At 39.1% G+C, this 21,801-nt stretch overlaps 1 protein-coding gene across 2 annotated transcripts in view; it reads right to left on the reverse strand.

Moving 5' to 3' along the window:
- Positions 1-20,805, reverse strand: part of LOC101736180 (NGFI-A-binding protein homolog) — a 47,049-nt gene extending 26,244 nt beyond the window's left edge. The window contains exon 1 of one of the 2 annotated variants that reach the window (XR_005244896.2): positions 20,471-20,799. Coding sequence is in view for 1 of the 2 variants with exons in the window: in XM_012690079.4 (XP_012545533.1) it covers positions 20,471-20,606 (136 nt within the window). In the remaining variant the exon portion in view is untranslated. Of the gene's footprint in view, positions 1-20,470 lie in introns of both variants that reach the window. The other variant, XM_012690079.4, reaches the window with a different exon arrangement.
- Positions 20,806-21,801: the final 996 nt, after the last annotated feature.

Raw genomic sequence — 21,801 nt, forward strand, 5'->3', positions numbered from 1 at the left:
CGACGAGTAAATTAACTCTCAGACACAGCCCACTGAGTTTCTCGCCGGATCTGGGTCGCGTTTCCGATCCGGTGGTAGATTCTGCGAAGCACGGCTCTTGCTAGGGTTCGTGTTAGCAACATCGTCAGGTTTGAGCCCCGTGAGCTCACCTACTAAAGTTAGGGTTACGCTGACATAGCCGCTAGGGCTATCAGCTTAGGTAGGAAAAAAAAAAAAAAAAAAAAGCAACCAACCAACCGCCTAGCTACTAAGTGTCACTCGATGCAATTCTCCATCGCCTACATTTATAACTAAATTTTGGAAGTATAAATTTACAAAACGTGGAAAAAATAAGTCTTCCCCACCGAACAAACAGAATAATAAGGACACACCAAACAAGCACCTTGACATTATACATATACTCGTAGGCACTTACAATTTATTTTTCGATTTATTTGAAGTATTATACTAAACTTGTATATTTTAAACAGTGCAAATGTTGACGCTGAACAAGCGCATACATACTTTCCAAACGATTCGTCGCTTGTAAAGGTTTAATATCTCCGAGATAAAATACGACGCTAAAAGTAAACATTGTTAGACAGGAAGTCCAACCAAGCAGTTCTGTTATTAAATAAATTAAAAAGCAATCAAAACGCGTCCACAGTAAAAATAAAAATAAATGAACGCATCGACACATGTCACTTCCGATTGTGGAACGAAATCAGTTAACCCTTCGTGAACCTAACCAAAAAATGGCCGACAGAATCAAACAATTAAAATGATATAAAACAAATCTTTTTAACAACTGTCCTTCGGGAAGAACAGGTGGCGCGGCCTGTTTAAAGATGTTTTTACTAATTTATTTCAATGTACGCGGTGAAAGCGTGAAAGACATTTTGGAGCATGTGCTACCAGCGTTAATTAATTATATTGAGAAATTGAAAGTAACCCTTTGCTTTTATAGTTAAGAAACGGACGAAGGGTTATACATTTTTTAGTCTATTTTAGTTTCCACGGCTGTCAGTTTTCACTTACATTCACATAATATATTAAGTGTACTTTATCTATGCATCCACTAATACATTTATGTGGATGAGCGCCTCTATGGCTTTTTGGCGGGAAGCGGAGCAGCGAAGTTGCGTGAATTAATTTTTTTATTTTGTCAAATTAGTCTTTCTGCAGGTTTCGATTTGTAAGAATGATAGTTTATTAATTGATTAGAATTTCTGAATTAGCCATTAACATTAATTGACATTGTTTTGAAACCCGATTTTCATTTTCACAATTAATGTTTATTTACTCGAACTACCATTACAAGCTTATATCAACACACCAAGCCATGACTTTCCTCTATGTATAAAGACGCCGCGAGTTTGTTCACTAGGCAATAAAAAAATTACACTCTTACAAAACAAAATAATTTACAAATTTACTTCAATCGTCGGGCTCCCGCCAAAAACACCGATGACATTGTTCTAATGTCAAAGTAAGTTTTAAAGATGGCCGTTATGTCCATAAAACGCACTGCGGCTTTAAACTTAAAAAAAAAATGATAACTATATACTTGGACACTTTAAATGCTGAAAGAATTGTAATTTGTATCCAAAAACACAATTGTAAAGGTTCAATATGCGTACAAAATTATGGTTACGACTTGTCTCCTCGCAAAGTGGGAAAGTATTAAAAGCGAAAGTGATCTCGTTTTAAGAATATTATATGTAGTCTCAAAATTTATCTAGCACTTGTAGAATTTTTACTTGTGGTAGGACCTCTTGTGAGTCCGCGCGGGTAGGTACCACCGTCCTGCTTATTTCTGCCGTGAAGCAGTAATGCGTTTCGGTTTGAAGGGTGGGGCAACCGTTGTAACTATATTTGGGGCCTTAGCACTTATATCTCAAGTTGGGTGGCGCATTTACGTTATAGATGTCTATGGGCTCCAGTAACCACTTAAATAAAATAGTGGAACATTTTTAAAAACGTACAGTACTATCAAACGACTCATGTTTCGTAAACTACATAAAATAACCCACAAATGCCGGCCTAAAGGTCGAATCAATTACAAAATTAAATAAAAACAGCGCCAACTGGCAAGTGACCCAAATCCAAGCAGTTATCCTTTCATGCGCTTAGTCATTACTATATAATTATCTATATACTTTATAATTAGATTACTACGTGTGCTTTATCTAACGCAATATATTTTTTAGATACGAGAGGATTCGATACTTCGGATTGCTTAGGCGACAGTATATCTCCCTGCCTATTTCTGCCGCGTTGCGATATTCTTACCATTATTTCTATGGAATTAAGTTTCACTTTACTTGAGAAGTATGAATTTTTCGTAATGGTGTTAGTTGAAATGTAACGTAAGTAGATCGTGATTTATAGTGGACTTGTTTTATTATAATTAAAACGTAATATCATATTCAATATTGTTTATAACGTAGACGAGAGAATAAATTAACTGCTTAACTGGTGTAAAGTGGTTACTAGAGTAAGCTCTTCAGACAACACACCGCGAATCCCGCCACACACCTTGAGGTGGTTAAATTATTCTTCTTTTTCTTCCTAGCGTTTTTATGGTCTATTGTCAAGGTCCGCTTTCCTAACTAAGCTTTGCCCGGTCTTCGGCATCCTTCTGGGTGGGGATATTCTCCTCCATATCCGCCTTTACCACATCCAACCCGGGTTGCTTGGGCCTATCGCGGGATGTTTGGCCTGGTACGTAGAGATTGAAGCACGTATTTCCGACGTAGTCTGAGGTAATTAAAATATTACTATACAATAATGTCTCAATTGTATAGTAATCTTTTCGCGGGTTTGGTTTTTATTTGACGATGATTTTATTCATTGTTTAATATGCAACCATTTGAATCTGAGCACGCTCATCGCTGATATAATTATGGCGGTACAAAAGGTTGTTGGTACAACAGTTATACAATTGACAATTCGGCCTTAGATGTCTACACTCGCGATATAATGTCTATGGGTTCCGGTAATGGCATTATCACAACGGGTCCTCCCGATCCATTAACGATGCTTTTAGGTATCTCAAGCACCGGTCATCGTTCTCGTCGAACCCGTCGCTTGCGACGAAGGACTCGGCGAGTAAACTAACCCACAGACAGCCCACTGAGTTTCTCGCCGGATCTTCTCAGTGGGTCGCGTTCTCGATCCGGTGGTAGATTCTGCGAAGCACGGCTCTTGCTAGGGTTCGTGTTAGCAACGTCATCAGGTTTGAGGCCCGTAAGTTCACCTACTAATTAGGCGAATCCAGAATAACCCCTCGAGGCTACTAGAATAGGTAAAAAAAAACAACGGAATCGTTAGCCTGTCTATACGGTTTGTTTTGTCAACAAATCTCTCTCCAAAATTAGTGGTTAAGAAAGCGGTGAGTGAATTTAGCATTTATAAACTATAAATATTAGTTACGGTACTTATACGAACGACATAAGTTTAAAATAGAGTTTTTTCTTTCCTTAAAACTCCTCCCGCCTCGACAACTTAATCACAACATAATATAAAACGGTCGCTTTCTCTGTCCCTGTGTATGCTTAAATCTTGAAAACTACGCAACGGATTTTGATGCGGTTTTTTTAATAGATAGAGTAATTGAATAGGAAGGTTTATATGTATAATAACATTCATTAAATACTGGAGAAATCATAATAAAATTTTACATACTTTCATACTTTGATAACGAAATCTAACAATGTTATTTACATCCAGGTCTATCACCTGTCGCCATATTTAAATTTTTAAACGTCAAACATTCAAAATCGTGTCATTGACCTCTTGACAAATACAATCGTGTAATAAAGAACTCTATTGCCTATTGTTTGAGTTCACTTTGTTTAAGATATTCATTTGTATCTCGCATCCGTATACAGGGTCGAATTAGTTGATTGAATTTTAATAATTGTTTAAATTACGATTGTTTTAAATTACAATTTGATTTTGTAATGAATTGAAAACGAAAAGAAAGTCTTCGTAGAGAATCGACACTTAAAGTTCTCATCATCATTATCATCTGCTCTGGGAGCTCTGGATGCACCTCTGGAGATATCTGATTCTGTCCGGAAATCGGATGTGGTCACCGAGTTACTAACAACTAAATCATTAAGAAGACTATGTATGTAGTTCCTAAGCCTTATCATACTTAAAATATTAATTTTATGACGTCATTCTTGCATAAACGTTAGTAACGTTTGCTATTAACGCACGCAAACATCTATAAAAGAGAAAAATAGTCAAAAATTTATCCTCCCCGTGTCGTCAGAACTAGCCGATTCGACTGTTAAACAGATAACTTGGATCTTACAGCAGCCTCCTCGATCCCCCCTCATCAACCCATGGTAATAGAAACTCCGTGCTGTTTCTCTTCTGAAGATGCTCTTCTCTTCTTCTCTAATAATTATTTTGTGTATCAATAGTAAAATTAAACTTCGTGGCCGAAATAAATATGATAGTGGTACCTTATCGGGTGAGCTCATCATACGCCCTGCTATCATATTATTACGATTCCGGTCTGGTCGCAGATTCAGCGAAGCACTGCTTTTCCTAGGGTCAATGTTAGCAATTTTCTCAGCTTGACTCCCGTGAGCTTTTTTTTTTTTACCCTTGTAGGCTTGTAGGCAGACGAGCATACGGCCCACCTGATGGTGAGTGGTTACCGTCGCCCATGGACTTCAGCAATGCCAGGGGCAGAGCCAAGCCGCTGCCTACAAAACCTACCAACCTAGCGGTCTGTGCCTAATTGGAATAGACCCTAAGGCTACCAACTATTAGGTATTAATTTAAACTAAAGTAAACTTCAAAAACAAGATATTTAAAAGAATACGTTCTCATGAACCGTAGGCATATATAAAACGAAAGTTTTGGTTTATTTATTAAGTTAATATAATCCCTAAAATTGTAGCAAGCAGTGCTAAAAATCGTTATAATAAGCTCTACTGGGGGTCTTAAGTGGGGGGTCATAGTTGCTTATTTCCTGATTACGTCTCTGTTACATTACACAGACATCTGTCGGCAGCTGTCCACAGACCGTCGCTGGCCGGTCAGCCGGCAAATCGTCTATGACTCTAGGGTTAACCCTTTATCTACTGATCTAAGACAGAATAATGACGTCTTTGATTTACTATTTTTTTTAATTGTTTGAAATGAAATGCCGTACATCTCAGATCGTTCTGAGATTATTAACGGGAAAATATTAAAGTGTATTTTAAATATTTAAATTGAAAATAAAAATATGATATTAAATTAATTTATTAATTCTGTCGGTTTGTTTGTCTCCGGGTACCTTTGATCTGGATGCTTTACATGACGTATGACTGATGGCTGTGAAATAATTTTAAGGGATATGTATAGGGCGAGCTCTGAGCCAAAATGGGTAGAAACCATCTTTCTATACCATTTCTGTCGCGTAGTACGTATGGGTAGGTACTGTTAAGTAGGTATGTGTGCGTATGCCGCATACGGAGCTTTGTTCAACAAATATAGGACAGTGTGTTAATAGCAGGCAAGTGTTTTACTCGAATATTCCTCGTATCTAACAGTAGCGACGATACACGAACCTACCCCGTTTTGTAAAAAAAATTTTTGTTGCTTAGATGTGTGGACTATGCGTGGGTAGGCCTCCCACAAGGTGGGCCGACGACCTATTAAGGTTCGCGGGGATCCGCTGGATGCAGGCAGCGCAGGACCGGTCTTTGTGGCGAGGCTTGGGGGAGGCCTATGTCCAGCAGTGGACGTCCATGAGCTGATAGATAGATAGATAGATAGATGTGTGGACGAGCTCACAGCCCACCTGGTGTTAACTGGTTACTGGAGCCCATAGACATCTACAACGTAAATGCGCCACCACCTTGAGATATAAGTTCTAAGGTCTCAAGTATAGTTACAAAGGCTGCCCCACCCTTCAAACCGAAACGCATTACTGCTTCACGGCAGAAATAGGCGGGGCGGTGGTACCTACCCGTGCGGACTCACAAGAGGTCCTACCACCAGTAATTACGCAAATTATAATTTTGCAGGTTTGATTTTTATTACACGATGTTATTCCTTCACCGTGGAAGTCAATCGTGAATATTTGTAAAGTACGTATTTCATTAGAAAAATTGGTACCCGCCTGCGGGATTCGAACACCGGAGCATCGCAATTTTTGTCGCGATGCTCCCGTTCCAGTTTGAAGAGTGGGGCTGTCGTTGCACTTTATAATTGAACATTTGATTTCGTGTCTCAAGGTGAGCCACCGGCTACTAACTTACTTTATTTACTGAAAGGGCTCCGATGCCACTTCAAATCAAGTGGGCCGTTGTCCAGTATCTAACGCAATTAAAACTGTCATAGCGGGCCGCATCTGAGTTTCACTGGGAAGTCTCAAATCAACAGGATCATTAATTACTGGTGATAGGACCTCTTGTGAGTCGCACGGTTACCACTTAACACCAGGTGGACTGTGAGCTAGTCCACCCATCTAAGCAATAAAAAAAACAATAACAAAAGTTTGACAATAAACAATCGAGTTTATATGAGTGCGTGTGTGTGTCAAGTACATGGTAGTGTGCGTAATGTTTTTTTTATTTAATGTATTTTTTATGTATAATAAAAAAATATTAAATTTCTGCACTCCTTCTCTATATTCTCTATCAGTGTGAAAAAATTCATACTCTTCCGTCCGCACAATTTTCGTAAAAAGGGGTACAAATTTTTGCTTCACGTATTAATATATAGATGAATGATATTAAGAGAATGATTCGTCACGTTCAGGCTTCTGTCCACCCCGCGAGCACAGAGCGGTCGTGACGTTACAATGAGAGCTTATAATAACGAACACGACTCATAACCCACTTTCGAAAGGCAAAAACTAAACTTGCAACAGAGCTTATAGGCACAAAAAAGGACTCCAACTTCGAAGCCGGTATTGAAACTTTAGACATATAACTCACTAGACCTGACAGACGGTTTCGCTCGCGAGCAAGTTTTTTAAAATGAAGATAATAAAATTAAAGTTAGCGTTAAGAACGTAGAAGACCCCATTGGGAGATAAATCTGACCTCAATAAGGCTATGCGCCATGATAATCGCCTTATCGTTGCCGCCGCTGACTACTCCCCGAATCCTGATCACGCAGGAGCAAGTCACTGTGGTCTCCCTAGACACGTCCTTACAGATCCATCAGGTCCAATAACCCTTGCATTAGACACCTTTAGCTCTAACACTAGGAGTAGGGACCCCGGTAAGCGTACTCGTCGAACTCGGCAAAGAGTTCGACGTGCAACTTAACCTAAACATCAGCCCGCTGAGTTTCTCGCCGAATATTCTCCGCGGGTCGCGATTCCGATCCGGTAGTAGATTCAGAAACAGCTACTCTTGAGTCGTTAGGTCTCCTTTGGAGGCGCTCGGGTAGCTGTTAGCAAACCCCACCCCTCCTGGCTGAGCCCTTGCTTGCCCACCTGCCCTGGTAAAACTAGAAAGGCCTCCGGATCAACAGTAACTTCTCAAACATAAAAAAAAACTGACTATATTGAATTTCCGAGGAAACGATAAACAATACGAAAATGTTGCCAATAATTGAAATCACCTAAAAAAGACTGCCAAAAACAGCACCCTATATTGACGACCGCTTGAGCGCTAATACAAAATCTAACAAACAAACAAACAACAAATATGGCAGACGCATGAACACCAAAAACCACCAATGCAAAAAAAATGATCACCCGAAATTTCGCAGCGGCTACACGCTTATTATAAATAATTAATGATTCCGACTCCTACTATATGCAAGATAAAAGCCATTATGGGTTTTCGCTCTGCAAAAAATTACGCGAACCTCCATCAGTGGAACCAGTCCGGGAGAAAAAACTCAAAAGACCGAGCGGCCATCTCTTAAATTCCATTTCTTGCGGCCCGTCATTTGACTCTACCATTATCTGCGGAATTAACGGGAGAAAAACACCTTTTACGATTAAAATTTTAACGTATTTCAAAGCAATACTGGACACGCCGGTCAGTATGGCCGCTGCAAAGACTTCATAGACACGACATTTGTAAATCTATGAACTAGTGACTACACAGTACAACATTGTTGTGGTTGTTGTTGTCCTAGGGTACCCCGCTGGTACATAGGCCCTATATACCATACTAGTTTAGCTATGTTACTCTAGCCTCTGATTCTGCATTCATACATACAAAATCAAGGACCACCAAACTTTTGACCACTTTGCCTTTCTCTTGAAAGAGGTAATATTAAACTTTAGTGAAAGTATTCGATAGTAAAAAAAATCGATATTTTCTAGCAACATATCGATAAAAATCGATGCTCGAATCCGATGTTCGACATCGAATATAAATATCGATATATATTTTAAGACGACACCCCTAATATAGGGCCCTCACAAGTTGTTTCACCTTGATCCTTGCTCCTTGATATCACTCCAGGTCACGCAGGCAGTTCTCAACTCGTGCTCAGCACAGCAGTACAATACATCAATTGAATCCGCTGATGGCCTGCATAGTTTCAAGACCCTAGACAGACTGTCAAATTCAAAAAGTTGTGTAGTATGCGTAATTTGTCGACCATGAAGCTATGTTCAAGAGAGCTCACAGTTTCCACAGCTCGTTAACTCGTAAACGCACATTAGTTTCGTTCTTGAGCATCATTAAAAACATTAATTAGTTAGTATATTAGTGTAGGCTTCACAAAATATCTAGTTAAAAATAAGGGAATATTGTAACAAGTTCCCTTTGCTTTAACCACAAAGAAACCATACCTACCTAGATTATACTGAATTAATTTTAATATCAATTATCATATTTCTATGATTCTTTAATGTATCACTAATCACCAGATGAGATAAATCGATTTTATCCAACAATAAACCAAATCATAAAACATAAAAAATCAACAATTAACTCAATTGCTCATTCTCAGCTAACCACATCCAAACTTCAATATATTTGAGATTATTTTTTACACCTCACTCGGCACAGCATCTTAGTAACATAATGATTTCACTCATGAAAATTCAATTTCACGTTACATTATGATAAAAACTATATCACGATTCTCAGGTATTTATTTCATTTTTCAACGATTTAGAACAGAATTTATTGGATACATTATTGAATGGTAATTATTACATTTTTACAATAGTGGAAAATGTGTTGAAAGACCGTAATTTATGTAACTCTTAGACTGTTTAACCAGGTTTCTCTATCTATTAGATAATACCGGTTATAAATAAGCCTTTTTCAATCCTATATTTTTTGATATCGATGGGTAAATGGGCTAATCAGCCGGCTGGTATTGACTGTCTACCGGAGTCACAGAGATATCGTAATGAGAATATCACTGCCCACCTTGAGACGTGAGTTAAAATTCTCAACGTATCTATAGCTATGCCACCTTTCAAACTGCAAAGCACCTTTGATTTGATAGATCAATGTGTTTAGTGCGAGTTTTTAACGTTCTCGATAGCGTAAAAGTTAACTCAAATTTATGTGGCAGTTCAGGAACAGCGCCCCTAGCGGCAAACGTAGGCAAACGTTCCAACTCCATACAAACCTTAGTTACTTTTACGCTATCTAGAACGCATGGATTCGAAGCATATTTGCATTTAGCATACCATATTTTTTTAGTTTTAATAAAAAACCGTTGGTCGGATCAGATAACTGCGCTCACTGGACTCTCTGTTGCGAGCGCCCTGAGATAAGCCGAAAACCGAAGCAAATGGAAGCTGAGGGTACACAGAGCCACGAAGGGCTTTCAAGGACACGACCTTCAGCAATGAAGTATTCGACTAAGAAGCAGAAGAATATTGACCGGAAACCAAAATTATATTTTATTATGAATAATAATGTCTGCTGTACACTTACAAGAACACCATCACTAAACATTCGTTAAGACTGTTCAAGTCACGTATAATTTTAAAGTCGACTTATTTCATTTAACTTCCGAACATTGTAAAATGATCGTAAAAAAGCGGCATAATCATCAGGCCTCCTTTACAACACTTTAAAAAAAAAAGTTTCATTGTCCGTTTCCCGCGTAATAAGTGACAGATGCGCAATACCGTCTACAGACTGTCTTCGTACGAGAAAAGAATTTAAAAAAAAAAACAATATTTGCATACACTCAAAGAAATGGTAGTTAAATGTTTGGTTTGTTTTTTTGCTTTTTAATTCATTGTTTTGCCGTTTTTCAAACGCATCGCAGCGTAAATCATTTTCGTTTTGCTTTTAAATTGTGAGGGTGGAGCGTATTCAAAGTATGATGTGCCTTTGTCCGGCTTCAAACAGTTGAATTAAAAAAAAAACAATTTTTTTTATTGCTTAGATGATGATGAATCTAGCACTAACAGCCACAAATTGCAGCAAATAATCTTGTTCCGAGGGTATTTTGAAATGTTACCTTGAGTCTCTCGGGAGAATCAAAAACGGCTTTCTCTGAGCATCATATAAGCATCCTGCGATTACCTCGCCATCCATCTAGCAGGGGTATTTCAAACTATTCTATTTTTGTTGAGCAACGATAAAGCTTACCGGTTTTTTTTTTTTTTTTTTTTTTATGATTGAAAGATTACTGGTGGCCCGGAGGCCTTTCCAGCTTCACCAGGACAGGTGGGCGAGCAAAGGCTCAGCCAGGAGGGGGGGATTTGCTAACAACTGCCCGAGCGCCTCCGAAGGAGACCTAACAACTCAAGAGCAATTGCTTCGCGTATGAATCTACTACCGGATCGGAATCGCGACCCACTGAGAAGATCCGGCGAGAAACTCAGCGGGCTGATGCATGGGTTAGGTTGCACGTCGACCTCTTTGTCGAGTTCGACGAGTACGGTTACCGAGGTTCCTCAGCCTGCTCCTAGTGTTAGAGCTGAAGGTATCTAATGCAAGAGTTATTGGATCTGATGGATCCGTAAGGACGTGTCTAGGGCGACGACGGTGACTTGCTCCTGCGTGATCAGGATTCGGGGAGTAATCAGCGGCGGCAACGATAAGGCGATTATCATGACGCATAGCCTTATCGAAGTAACGTTCCGACACTAACTTCATGTGTTTGCGGATCGATTCGAGGCCCAGGTCGTCGTGAAGGTCGACGTTCCTCACGAACCACGGAGCCCCGACGGCTAACCTGCAAAAGCGGGATTGCAGGGATTGGAGGGTGTCTATGTGTGTGCGGGCCGCGTGAGCGAACACCACACTCGCGTAAGTCATGACGGGCCTTATGCAAGTTTTGTAAAGTGTCACCTTGTTCCGAAGGGACATTTTACTCCGCTTACAGATCATGGGATAGAGTCTACCGAGAATAAATGCGGCACGGTCACGGACTGTTTTTATATGCGGACGGAATGTCATGGATGCATCCAGGGTTACTCCCAGGTACTTGACCTTCCTGGTCCAGGGTATAGGTTGGCCGAAGAGGGTGATCGGGGGTGTGATATTTCTCCTCCTAATGCGGGAGGAAATAAGCGGAGAGTTTCCCCTTTGAAATAACACTGCTGTGCTTTTCGCTGGGTTGATGTCTATGCGCCATTTTCGGAACCACTGTCCGAGGGTTAACGCTGCACTCTGGAGCTTACTCGCGATTAGGGACTTGTTTCTACTTGAGTAGTAAACGGTTGTGTCGTCAGCGAATAAGGCTAGCTGGGTCGGCGGCGACCGGGGAATATCATTGACAAATAAACTAAATAGGAGCGGAGAAAGAACGGAGCCTTGCGGGACTCCAGCCGTGAGTGGTCGCGGGGAGGAGCGGGTTCCCTCTACTCGATATCGAAAAGAGCGGTTAGACAAGAAGTCCCGTATGATGAGCACGAGACTATCCGGTACGCCCATGTTGAAAAGTTTGAAAATCAAACCGTTGTGCCAGACTTTGTCGAACGCATTTGCGACGTCGAAGAAGAGGGCTCCCGTGTAGATCGGTTTTGGTCGGTTAAGTCCCACGAGAATGTGCTCCGTGAGGCGGTGCACCTGTTGTACGCATGAGTGATTTGCACGGAATCCGAATTGTTCATCGATGAGAATGCCCTTTGATGAGACGAAGTCTCTGAGGCGTTTGTAGAGCAGACGCTCATACAGTTTGCCTAGAGACATGAGGAGGCTAATCGGGCGGTAGCTCGTCGGATGATTTTTTGGTTTAAGCTTACCGGTGTAAAGAGTGGAAGTCGTACTCAAAAAAAAACTGAGACTCTGGTCTCATGTCTTGAAGTCGGTGGCAGCATTCAAATCGTCTATACACTGTCGCTTACTACCAGGTGGGTCGCGAGTAGTACCTGAACAATAGAATAGTTGGGAGCAACAAAACTAATACCGCGGTTCTGTTAGTTGAGTTTTGATGTTGAATAATTAGTAATCAATCACATAGCATTTTTTCAGCGGTAGGCAGCGGCTTGGCTCGGCCCCTAACATTGCTAAAGTCCATGGGCGACGGTAACCACTCACCATCAGGTGGGCCGTATGCTCGTCTGCCTACAAGGGCAATAAAAAAAAATACCATAAATACTTAACGAAAATTAACATATTTTTATTTAAAATAAAAATTAAAATTATCCTTCAAACTTCAATTTGATTCGGAATCATATGTGACTTGAACTCATACTAATATTGTCAATGTGAAATTTTGTATGTTTGATACTCGATCGCAGAAAAATGCCCACATTGATAAAAATTCGGATATTGTATTTAGGAACAACAGGTTTTTTTATTGTGGTAAATGACATAATCGGGTAACGCCAGGTCAATCTGCTGTAATAAGAAAGTTTGTTCATTGGTTCGAATATTACGTACCAAAGGATCTACAAATTGACTGGTAATTTACTAGGAGATGACACGACCTATTCCTATAATGGAACATATACAATGGTTCTTTTTTTTTCTAAATTGCAAATCGAACGCCAACGAAATCAGAGTAATGATTAGAAAAACGAATAGAAATAATTTTTTACTAATTAATATACTGAATGTATAACAATATATTTTTTAGAATTGCTATTTTATCAATTAGCCTGTCTGAGGAAGCCCTTTAAGCGCAATCATAATCATTGCGTGTGTCAAAACTAGGCGCCAAAAATGGGCAAGATGGCGTCACATTTAACTAACTACAAATCCTATTTTATAATATCTAAGTGGTTACAATCCTCCATGAATATTGGCAATAGTAATGCGCCATAATACTAAAGTTAAAAGTTATTTAAGGAAGGGCATTGCGCAGCGGAAACACTGAGGAATAATACATTTGTTTGTATGCATAAAAATACACACGCAAAGTTCAAAAAAGCTTGAGGAACTTCTCAAAAGGGAAGCTTTGAGTTCATACATCATCGCGAGTCCGACGGAGAGAATAAATTAGATATTTTTACGTGACAACGAACATGGCAGCTTGAAACAAAAACTTTTTACCGACATAATATTACACGTGTAGTTTACGTTAATGCAAAATGCCACATGAAAGTGAGATATTACTGCCTGTGCTTTTTATTGACTTAGGTTGACAAGCTCACGTGGGACTTAGATATTTTGGAGTCCATAGACACTAAATCACTTATATCTTAAGGTGGGTGGCGCATTTACGTCGTAGATGTCTATGGCTCTAGTAAGCACTTAACACCAGGTGGGCTGTGAGCTCGTCCACTCATCAAAGCAATAAAAAAAAAACATTTCAAAATCAACCTCGGAACCTCACCAGCTCGTAGAGTGCTTGGCAGAAATAGCAGATATAATAATAATAATGGCAGGGGCTTAGCTCTATCTTTGAGAGGCGAGTGGAGGGGAAGGATCGTTAAAAAAATTAAACAAGTTACTGATAACTAGGAAGACGTAGAAGAAAGCTTCAAGAGGCCCGTCTCTTCAGCTCAAAAGCCGTATTATTGTGAGGCAAGATGTCAGGCAGGATGTCAGGCAGTTGCATGATATGCATATTAATTATCCTTCGCACCAGTGTGCTCAGCGCGAGCTTTTTAACGTCTCGATCGCGTAAAAGTTAACTCCAATTTGTATGGAGTTGGAACAGCGCCCCTAGCGGCAGACGACGGGAAGCTATTCAAACTCCATACAAATTCGAGTTTACTTTTACTTGATCGAGAAGTTAAAAAAACTCTCACTAAGCACATAGGACCTGGTGGTTTTTATAGATCGTATGCCAAAGTGCCATTATCCTTCCTATTTCACCGTGAACCAATCACGTGTCCAGGTTTAAAAGGACACAATAGATTTGTGACTTGAATATAATTTCTTTAAGGTGGATAACGGCATTAACTTTGTGATTCTATGGGTTCCGGTAACCGCTTAATACTAAGTGGGCCGTGAGATCTTGCTCCTAAAGTAATAAAAAAACAAAAATAATTAAAAAAAAAATAGTTAAAAAAAAATATCCAAATATTTAATAAAAAAACGACACGTATACATTTCGTCTTGAGAATTTCCTCTTTTTTAAGACGTCTTCACAGTCGGGCTATTTAATTTTTAATTAAATTCAACGCTAATAATTTTAATACTGCACTAAAATGAAAAACAGTCTTGCTATGCGTTTAAATAAAGTTTTTATGTACAAAAACACACTTTTACGGGGCACTGCAGCTTTCAAAATTATCATAACAAAGCTTGTTCGTCACGCGAACTTTTTGATATGAATTATTTTGTAGGCACTAGCGACCCGCCCTCGCTTCGCTTCGGAAATATTAAATTTTATTATTGATAGCTGAGTCCCGCGATGGTACCCGCGGTTATTGTCATACCGCAGGTGACGCCGCGGGGCGAATTTAGTCTAAAAAAAGTAGCCTAAGTTATTCCTTATATCATCAGCTACCTGTCAGTGAAAGTCCCGTCAAAATCGGTCCCACAGTTCCAGAGATTAGCCGGAGCAGACAGACAGACAAAAATTGTAAAAAATGTTATTTTGGTGTATGTACCGTATATACATATATTCATATGCATGTAGTAAAAAGCGGTTATTTCAATATTACAAACAGACACTCCAATTTTATTTATATGTATAGATGTAGTTAAAATTTCTTTATTAGTTTATTTTTCAAAATTCAAAGGTAATCTCCGATAGTGCCTATTGCGACTATAAATTAACTATATACATGTTTCACTTTTTCAAGCAATTGATTTAATTTTTCGCGTGTGACGAGGATTTGGAGGTACTATGTTAATTGATCTGTCCGACTCGGGACCTACCTCTTGTCATATGAGTCAGAGCCCATTGACATTACCACGTAAACGCTGCTATCCACCTTGAGACTTCAGATCAAAGTCGCGATTTACTAGTCAGAACATAGAATTGCGGCAGAAATAGATAGGTTATACAAGATTCGCGAATTATTTGTGAAACTTCTATTAGGTACCTACCTACACCCGTGTCGTCTTCTTATGATTTCGCTATAACAAAAATCTACCCTGACGAGCCACTTGTCAATTGCACATACGACATACGACTTCCAGAAAATCAAATCATCATCTATGTAGTCGAAGACAAATATGCTTTATTAAGAATAAATCGAGAACTACTATCTACTGGTCAGAACTTTATAAAATTTAAATAATATCACTTAAGTAGTACCAACTTTCAAGTAAAAAAGTAATCACAATCGTTCAAGATCTAAATACCTACACATCGTGAAACAAATCGCTTATTATGCTATTTTTTTATATTATCTATGCATTTTTAACTCACTCACGGTTTTGGCGCCATTTTTATAAAAAAAAAATTTTTCTTAAAATATATTTATCTATTGTCGGTCTAAAATATATATAACATCACTTCCACATATTGACTTACTTTTTGTCCCGAGCGTGGACAACAATTAAATAATTACTTTTACCGTAGGACTATATTAAATCACTTGTCACTTGTTGTTGTTGTTATATTAATTAGGTTTTTTTTTTTTTTTTTTATTGCTTATATGGATGGACGAGCTCTCAGCCCACCTGGTGTTAAGTGGTTACTGGAGCCCATAGACATCTACAACGTAAATGCGCCACCCACCTCGAGATATAAGTTCTAAGGTCTCAGTATAGTTACAACGGCTACCCCACCCTTCGAACCGAAACGCATTACTGCTTCACGGCGGAAATAGGCGGGGTGGTGGTACCTACCCGTGCGGACTCACAAGAGGTCCTACCACCAGTGATAAATGTTTCGAATATGTACTTTACTGTTGTCGTGTTACGGACGATTTAGATATTATTCGACATTTGAAAGAATACATCGCACAATATACAAATTTCATTTATATTTTCCCACAAAAAAAAACCCAGATTAAACGGTAAAAGCAGTTCTAATTATGTCCGCGACTCGTAAAAATCGAACCTAAATATTTTCCTAAAATAAAGAATTATCGAAATCGTTATCCAAAAAAGGCGTTTGGAGGTAACACGCATTAAGCACACAGTCTAATTCATATAGTTCTCCTTTTTTTTTGAAGGCGGTTCACAAATAATTTTAATTATAAATACAAGATTTCAATATGTCATAAGTTTACAGAGCGGTACAGTTATGTGTAACGCATTGTAACTATAATAGTATATGTGCTAGGTAAAATAGAATTGAGCTAGTTTTTATGTTGGCACAATGCGAGTGTGCTTTTTCAGCGATTTCCACGGTTTTTCCACGTCTCACGTAAAGAATAGTTTTTGTTACGTCCCGTTTCGTTCGCGGAACCAATGCGATTTGATACTTGATTTAGTTAATATTTTAAATGCAAAATTTAAATTGTTCTAATCTGATCCTTGAGTTTGTATAGTTTGATTGTTATTAAATAGAGTTCGTTTATAGTTTGTGGCGGCAGTTCGAATCTCGCTTACATTTTCATGAAAAACTTGCATAATTATATACCAACCAGTTCTGAACAACAATATTCTTAGCCCACTGAGTTTCTGGCCGGATCTTCTCAGTGGGTTGCGTTTCCGAGCCGGTGGTAGATTATGCGAAGCACTGCTCTTGCTTGGGCCAGTGTTAGCAACACTCCCGATTTAAGCCCCGTGAGCTCACCTACACGCTAAGGTAACGCTGATATAGCCTCTCAAGGCTATAAGCATAGGTAGGAAAAAAAAACAACATTCGGACCGTCGCGTCGCGTCGCGTCGCCGGTCTACCGAGCAATAACACCCACCCGGTGGAAAATCTTCCTTTCGTCGCTAAGGATCCCAAAAATTAAATACGTTTGTAATGAACTATTTCGTTTGACGGATTCCTAACATAGCATTTAGTGAGTTAATGATTTTCCGTTTAAAAACTAACTTATTAAAACTAAGAATTGTGGTAGGAACCCGCAAAAGCTTTACAATGTAGATCAGAGATCCAGAAGGATTCGACTTAGAGACACGATAACTGACTGTTACCTAGTTTTCTTGTATCAATTGGAAAAAACTAGAAAGAGGGATTTTTAAGGTAATTTGGCTGCGCGGGTCTGGACGTTCCAGTTCAATTTGGAAAAAGGCATCCCATGCAAAATAGTTTAGGAATATGGATATTAATGACCATTTAAAAAAAAAAGATCATTAACAAAATAATTACATACAAATTTTACATACGGCTTTACGAGTTCAGGTGAAGACAACAAAATGGGTAATGTTAATTAAAAACAACTAGATTGCTTATAACAAACGCGAAATGAAATCGTAAAATTAGCTTTAATTGTGTCTACGTATCGAGAAGACCAAACAATTATATAACCGCCCTGCCTATTTCTGCCGTGAAGCAGTAATGCGTTTCGGTTTGAAGGGTAGGACAGCCGTTGTAACTATACTGAGATCTTAGAACTTATATCTCTAGGTGGGTGGCGAATTTACGTTGTAAATGTCTATGGGGCTCCAGTAACCACTTAACACCAGGTGGGCTGTGAGCTCGTCCACCCATCTAAGCAATAAAACATGAATACATAAATTATAACTATTTCGATTTTACTTTAATTAAACTTCATTTATTATTCATCCGGTAGGTATGTTTTAATTAAAAAAAAAAAAAAAAAAAAGTATGTTTTAATGGTACTTAATTTGAGAAAAAAAAAGTTTTCAATTTGAACTAGTGCAGTAGTGTTCAATTCATTTTTAAACATATTTACAGTTATTAAAGAACTAGCGACCCGCCCTCGCTTCGCTTCGGAAACATTAAAACACACATGAAACCAAAAAAAAAAGTAAAAAAATAAATAAAAAAGTAGCCTATGTTCATCAGGGACAATGTCGGCTTCTAACGGAAAAAGAATTTTTCAAATCGGTCCAGTAGTTTCGGAGCCTATTCGAAACAAACAAACAAACAAATCTTTCCTCTTTATAATATTAGTATAGACAAAGTAAAAGAAATATAATGAAGAATATTCATCATATTTTAATGTCGATCTGACTGAACTGAAGTATCAAAACGTTTGAGTCGCGCTATACACATCAAGATCCAGGGCATACAAAAACGCTGGCCTGAGACAAAGCGAGGGGGTGCAGAAAAACGCAAATTGCGTACCGCTCGCTAGCGGGTTCGATTCCCAGCGAATGCATGATTTTTCTTTGAACTTAATATTTTTTGTTCGTTTTCAATTTAATTATGGAGCCGGGCCCGGCAGACATGTTTGATCACGTCTCAATTTTTTTTATTGTGCCCTGTATGTTTACGCTTTAATTGTGCTATTCATGGTAGGCAGAAACTTATATGATATTTATATAATACTTTGTATATTTGGAAAGGTCATTACTGGTGGTAGGACCTCTTGTGAGTACGCGCGGGTAGGTACCACCGCCCTGCTTATTTCTGCCGTGAAGCAGTAATGCGTTTCGGTTTGAAGGGTGGGGCAGCCGTTGTAACTATACTTGAGACCATAAAACTTATATCCCAAGGTGGGTGGCGCATTTACGTCGTACCTAAATGTCTATTGGCTCCAGTAACCACTTAACACCAGGTGGGCTGTGAGCTCGTCCACCCATCTAAGCAATACCAAAAAAAAATGCCTTTTTTTTTCTAAGTGAGAAGTTGAGAAAAGAGCCAACCTAACGTTAAGAGCTTACGAGAGCTGATCGATATCACAATAAATGCTGTCTTTAGGTCGTAAGTCAAAGCCTTAACTGTAATGTTTACTTAAGTACCTACTTCTTTTGCGGACTAACAATACGCGGTTTTACTAATTAATTTCATAACTTAATTGAATTTTTTACTTTATGATCACCGTTTTTTTTATTTCTACCGCGCAGGAGTAATTAGGTAGCACTTCGATTTGACTAGTAGAACCTAGTACACTCGCTACCTATTATAACACAACTTCCTGTTCTTGAGACCTGTGATATCTTTAACTCATAATAGGTATAGCAAATGATTCAAATAGAATAAGTTGTTTTTCTGAGTTCGTATACCTATATGCAAAATCATCTTGGAAATGACGTTAGCGCGATTCAGGCTTTCGCCAGATTTTATCAATTTTAAGACATGTCCATTGTCTGCCTCAATAAGAGCAACAGTCTTTGACCTCATGTCTCAAAGTGGAAGCGTTGGGTATAGCTCACTAGTTTTCTCAGAACTATGACTCTTGCAGCCATTGCTAACGTCTATATCGACTTCCAATAAGTTTAATACGATATTAAAATTCAAATAAATAGATATATATTTTTTTTAAACCCCACCCTGTATTTTTAATTTGTAAGTAAAATTTAATTTATACGTGCATTTTATACTTAAAGCACAACCGAGTTGTGCTATTTAAGTGAAAGCTAATAAAACATGGGCCGAAATATGGGTTCATTTCTTAACTTATGAAGAGCTTAATTATATGACCCGAGCGTATTGAACCTACACGTGCTGACTGCAATCCTTAACATCCTAGAAGTTCCCGGTCACCATCCTCGCCGAACCCGGCGCTTATGACGAAGGGCACGGTGAGTAAATTAACCCACAGACACAGCCCACTGAGTTTCTCGCCGGATCTTCTCAATGGGTCGCGTTTCCGATCCGATGGTAGATTCTGCGAAGCACTGCTCTTGCTAGGGCCAGTATTAGCAACACTCCGGTTTGAGCCCCGAGAGCTTACCTTACACCCTATGGTAACGCTGATATAGCCTCTCAAGGCTATGCAAAAAGAAAATAAGTTATCAGTCAGTCTATCTCACTATAATACGTGATGGAAATGTTCAAACTTCTAAATGTGATTTCGTAATACATGTAAAGTAAGATGCACCAGTTTTATTCTAAGATTGGTATTATATATTATCTATGTTATCTCAACGTTCAGACAAACAAAAAAAACAATTTATTTGTTTTTATAGTTCAACTGATTTCCAACAGTTAAAATTATTTTACTTTTACGGATTAATCACGTGTCTGTTAATTTAATTTTATTTTGATGTATACGACTTTTCGGATACTTTATATTTTTCGCGGTTACGGACGATTAATTTGCAAAAATAAATCACTCAATGTAAATATTGTTGTTCTATGCACACTTTACTTATCAATAACGTAATGTAGGAATAATTAATAGTTTCCATTATGAAAAAAGTTTCTTGTAACTTACTGGTTCCATTCACATTGCGTCCGATGATTTTATTGGACCCGTTTGGTTGCAAGGCGGGGGTGTGGGACGCAGGGGCAGCGCTCCGTCCCGCTTCCTCGCCCGGACTCTCCATGGCGCCCCTCTCGCTCACACACATTAACCCGCCAATTCAAAATACGACACTAAAGTACCCAAACCTAACGAAATCTAAAATTCACCGAATCATTATTTTTGGCTGCATAAAATTAAGATTTGAGTCCAGAAAAGTTCTAATGTGAAATCGATTTTGGAGGTAAAAATTTGGTCATTAAATTTCGTGGTAGCCGTGACGTGCGCTTGTTGAGGCTCGGGCCACGACTGCGATCCGTCAGCGGAGCCCTATTGCAGCTGCACGCCCCGCCCAGCACCCCACGCGACCCCTCCACGTGGCCCCACGGCACTTTCCTTGCCCTCGCTGTATATAAAAACCATTCGGTGCTTGTGTGCGTCTGAAAGGGTCCGAGGGCCGATAGTTTTTTATTTAACTTTAATTCGGTCTTGTTCTTATCGATCATTCCATTTACGCAGTCGGTCATGGCGAGAATTATTTTGCGTCAAAAATCTTACGAGAATGAATTATTATTGTTTTTAAAAGGGCGTAATTTATAGCTTTAAACTATTTTAATCTTGTTCATATTTTTAACTCATAGGATTATTCAGCTGAAGATCGGAGTCATTCAAATGAAGAAATCATGAGGGTTTCGAGGTAAAAATAGTCAGAAAGAGATGAGAGGTACCTACCTGAGCAGTTTCAGAGTCCGCCTCACTACCTCTAAAAGATGTATACTGATAATCACTCAGTGAACACTACTGTTCATCCTTCTTGGTCCACTTTTACCGCCTTTTACGATATCCTTGCAAAAGGTATCCGGTGGTGCTATTCTAGACCCTCCCGTCATCGGAGCAGATTTCATCCATATTATCTGGAACCGCTACGTTCATCGACAGTGCGTTTCCAAAAATCTTTTTTGCCACGTACCACACGGCTTTGGAATGAGCTTCCCTCCACGGTGTTTCCCGAGCGCTATGACATGTCCTTCTTCAAACGAGGCTTGCGGAGAGTACTTAACGGTAGGCGGCGACTTGGCTCTGCGACGCTCATGCGACGGTGACCACTTACCATCAGGTGGGCCGTATGCTCGTCTGCCTACAAAGGCAATAAAAAAAACTGACCGTGTGAATGAAAATTTCATTAAAAGTAGTATTACGGTTTCATCTCCTGATTGCTCCCTGCTGTCGTTTCTAAGGTTAGCACAATATTCAACATGCTAACGAAAAACAACTGAGTCGTCCGTAACGACAACTTTTACTGG

Source organism: Bombyx mori, chromosome 7 (genome assembly GCF_030269925.1).
Source record: "Bombyx mori chromosome 7, ASM3026992v2".
Taxonomy (NCBI): Eukaryota; Metazoa; Arthropoda; class Insecta; order Lepidoptera; family Bombycidae; genus Bombyx; species Bombyx mori.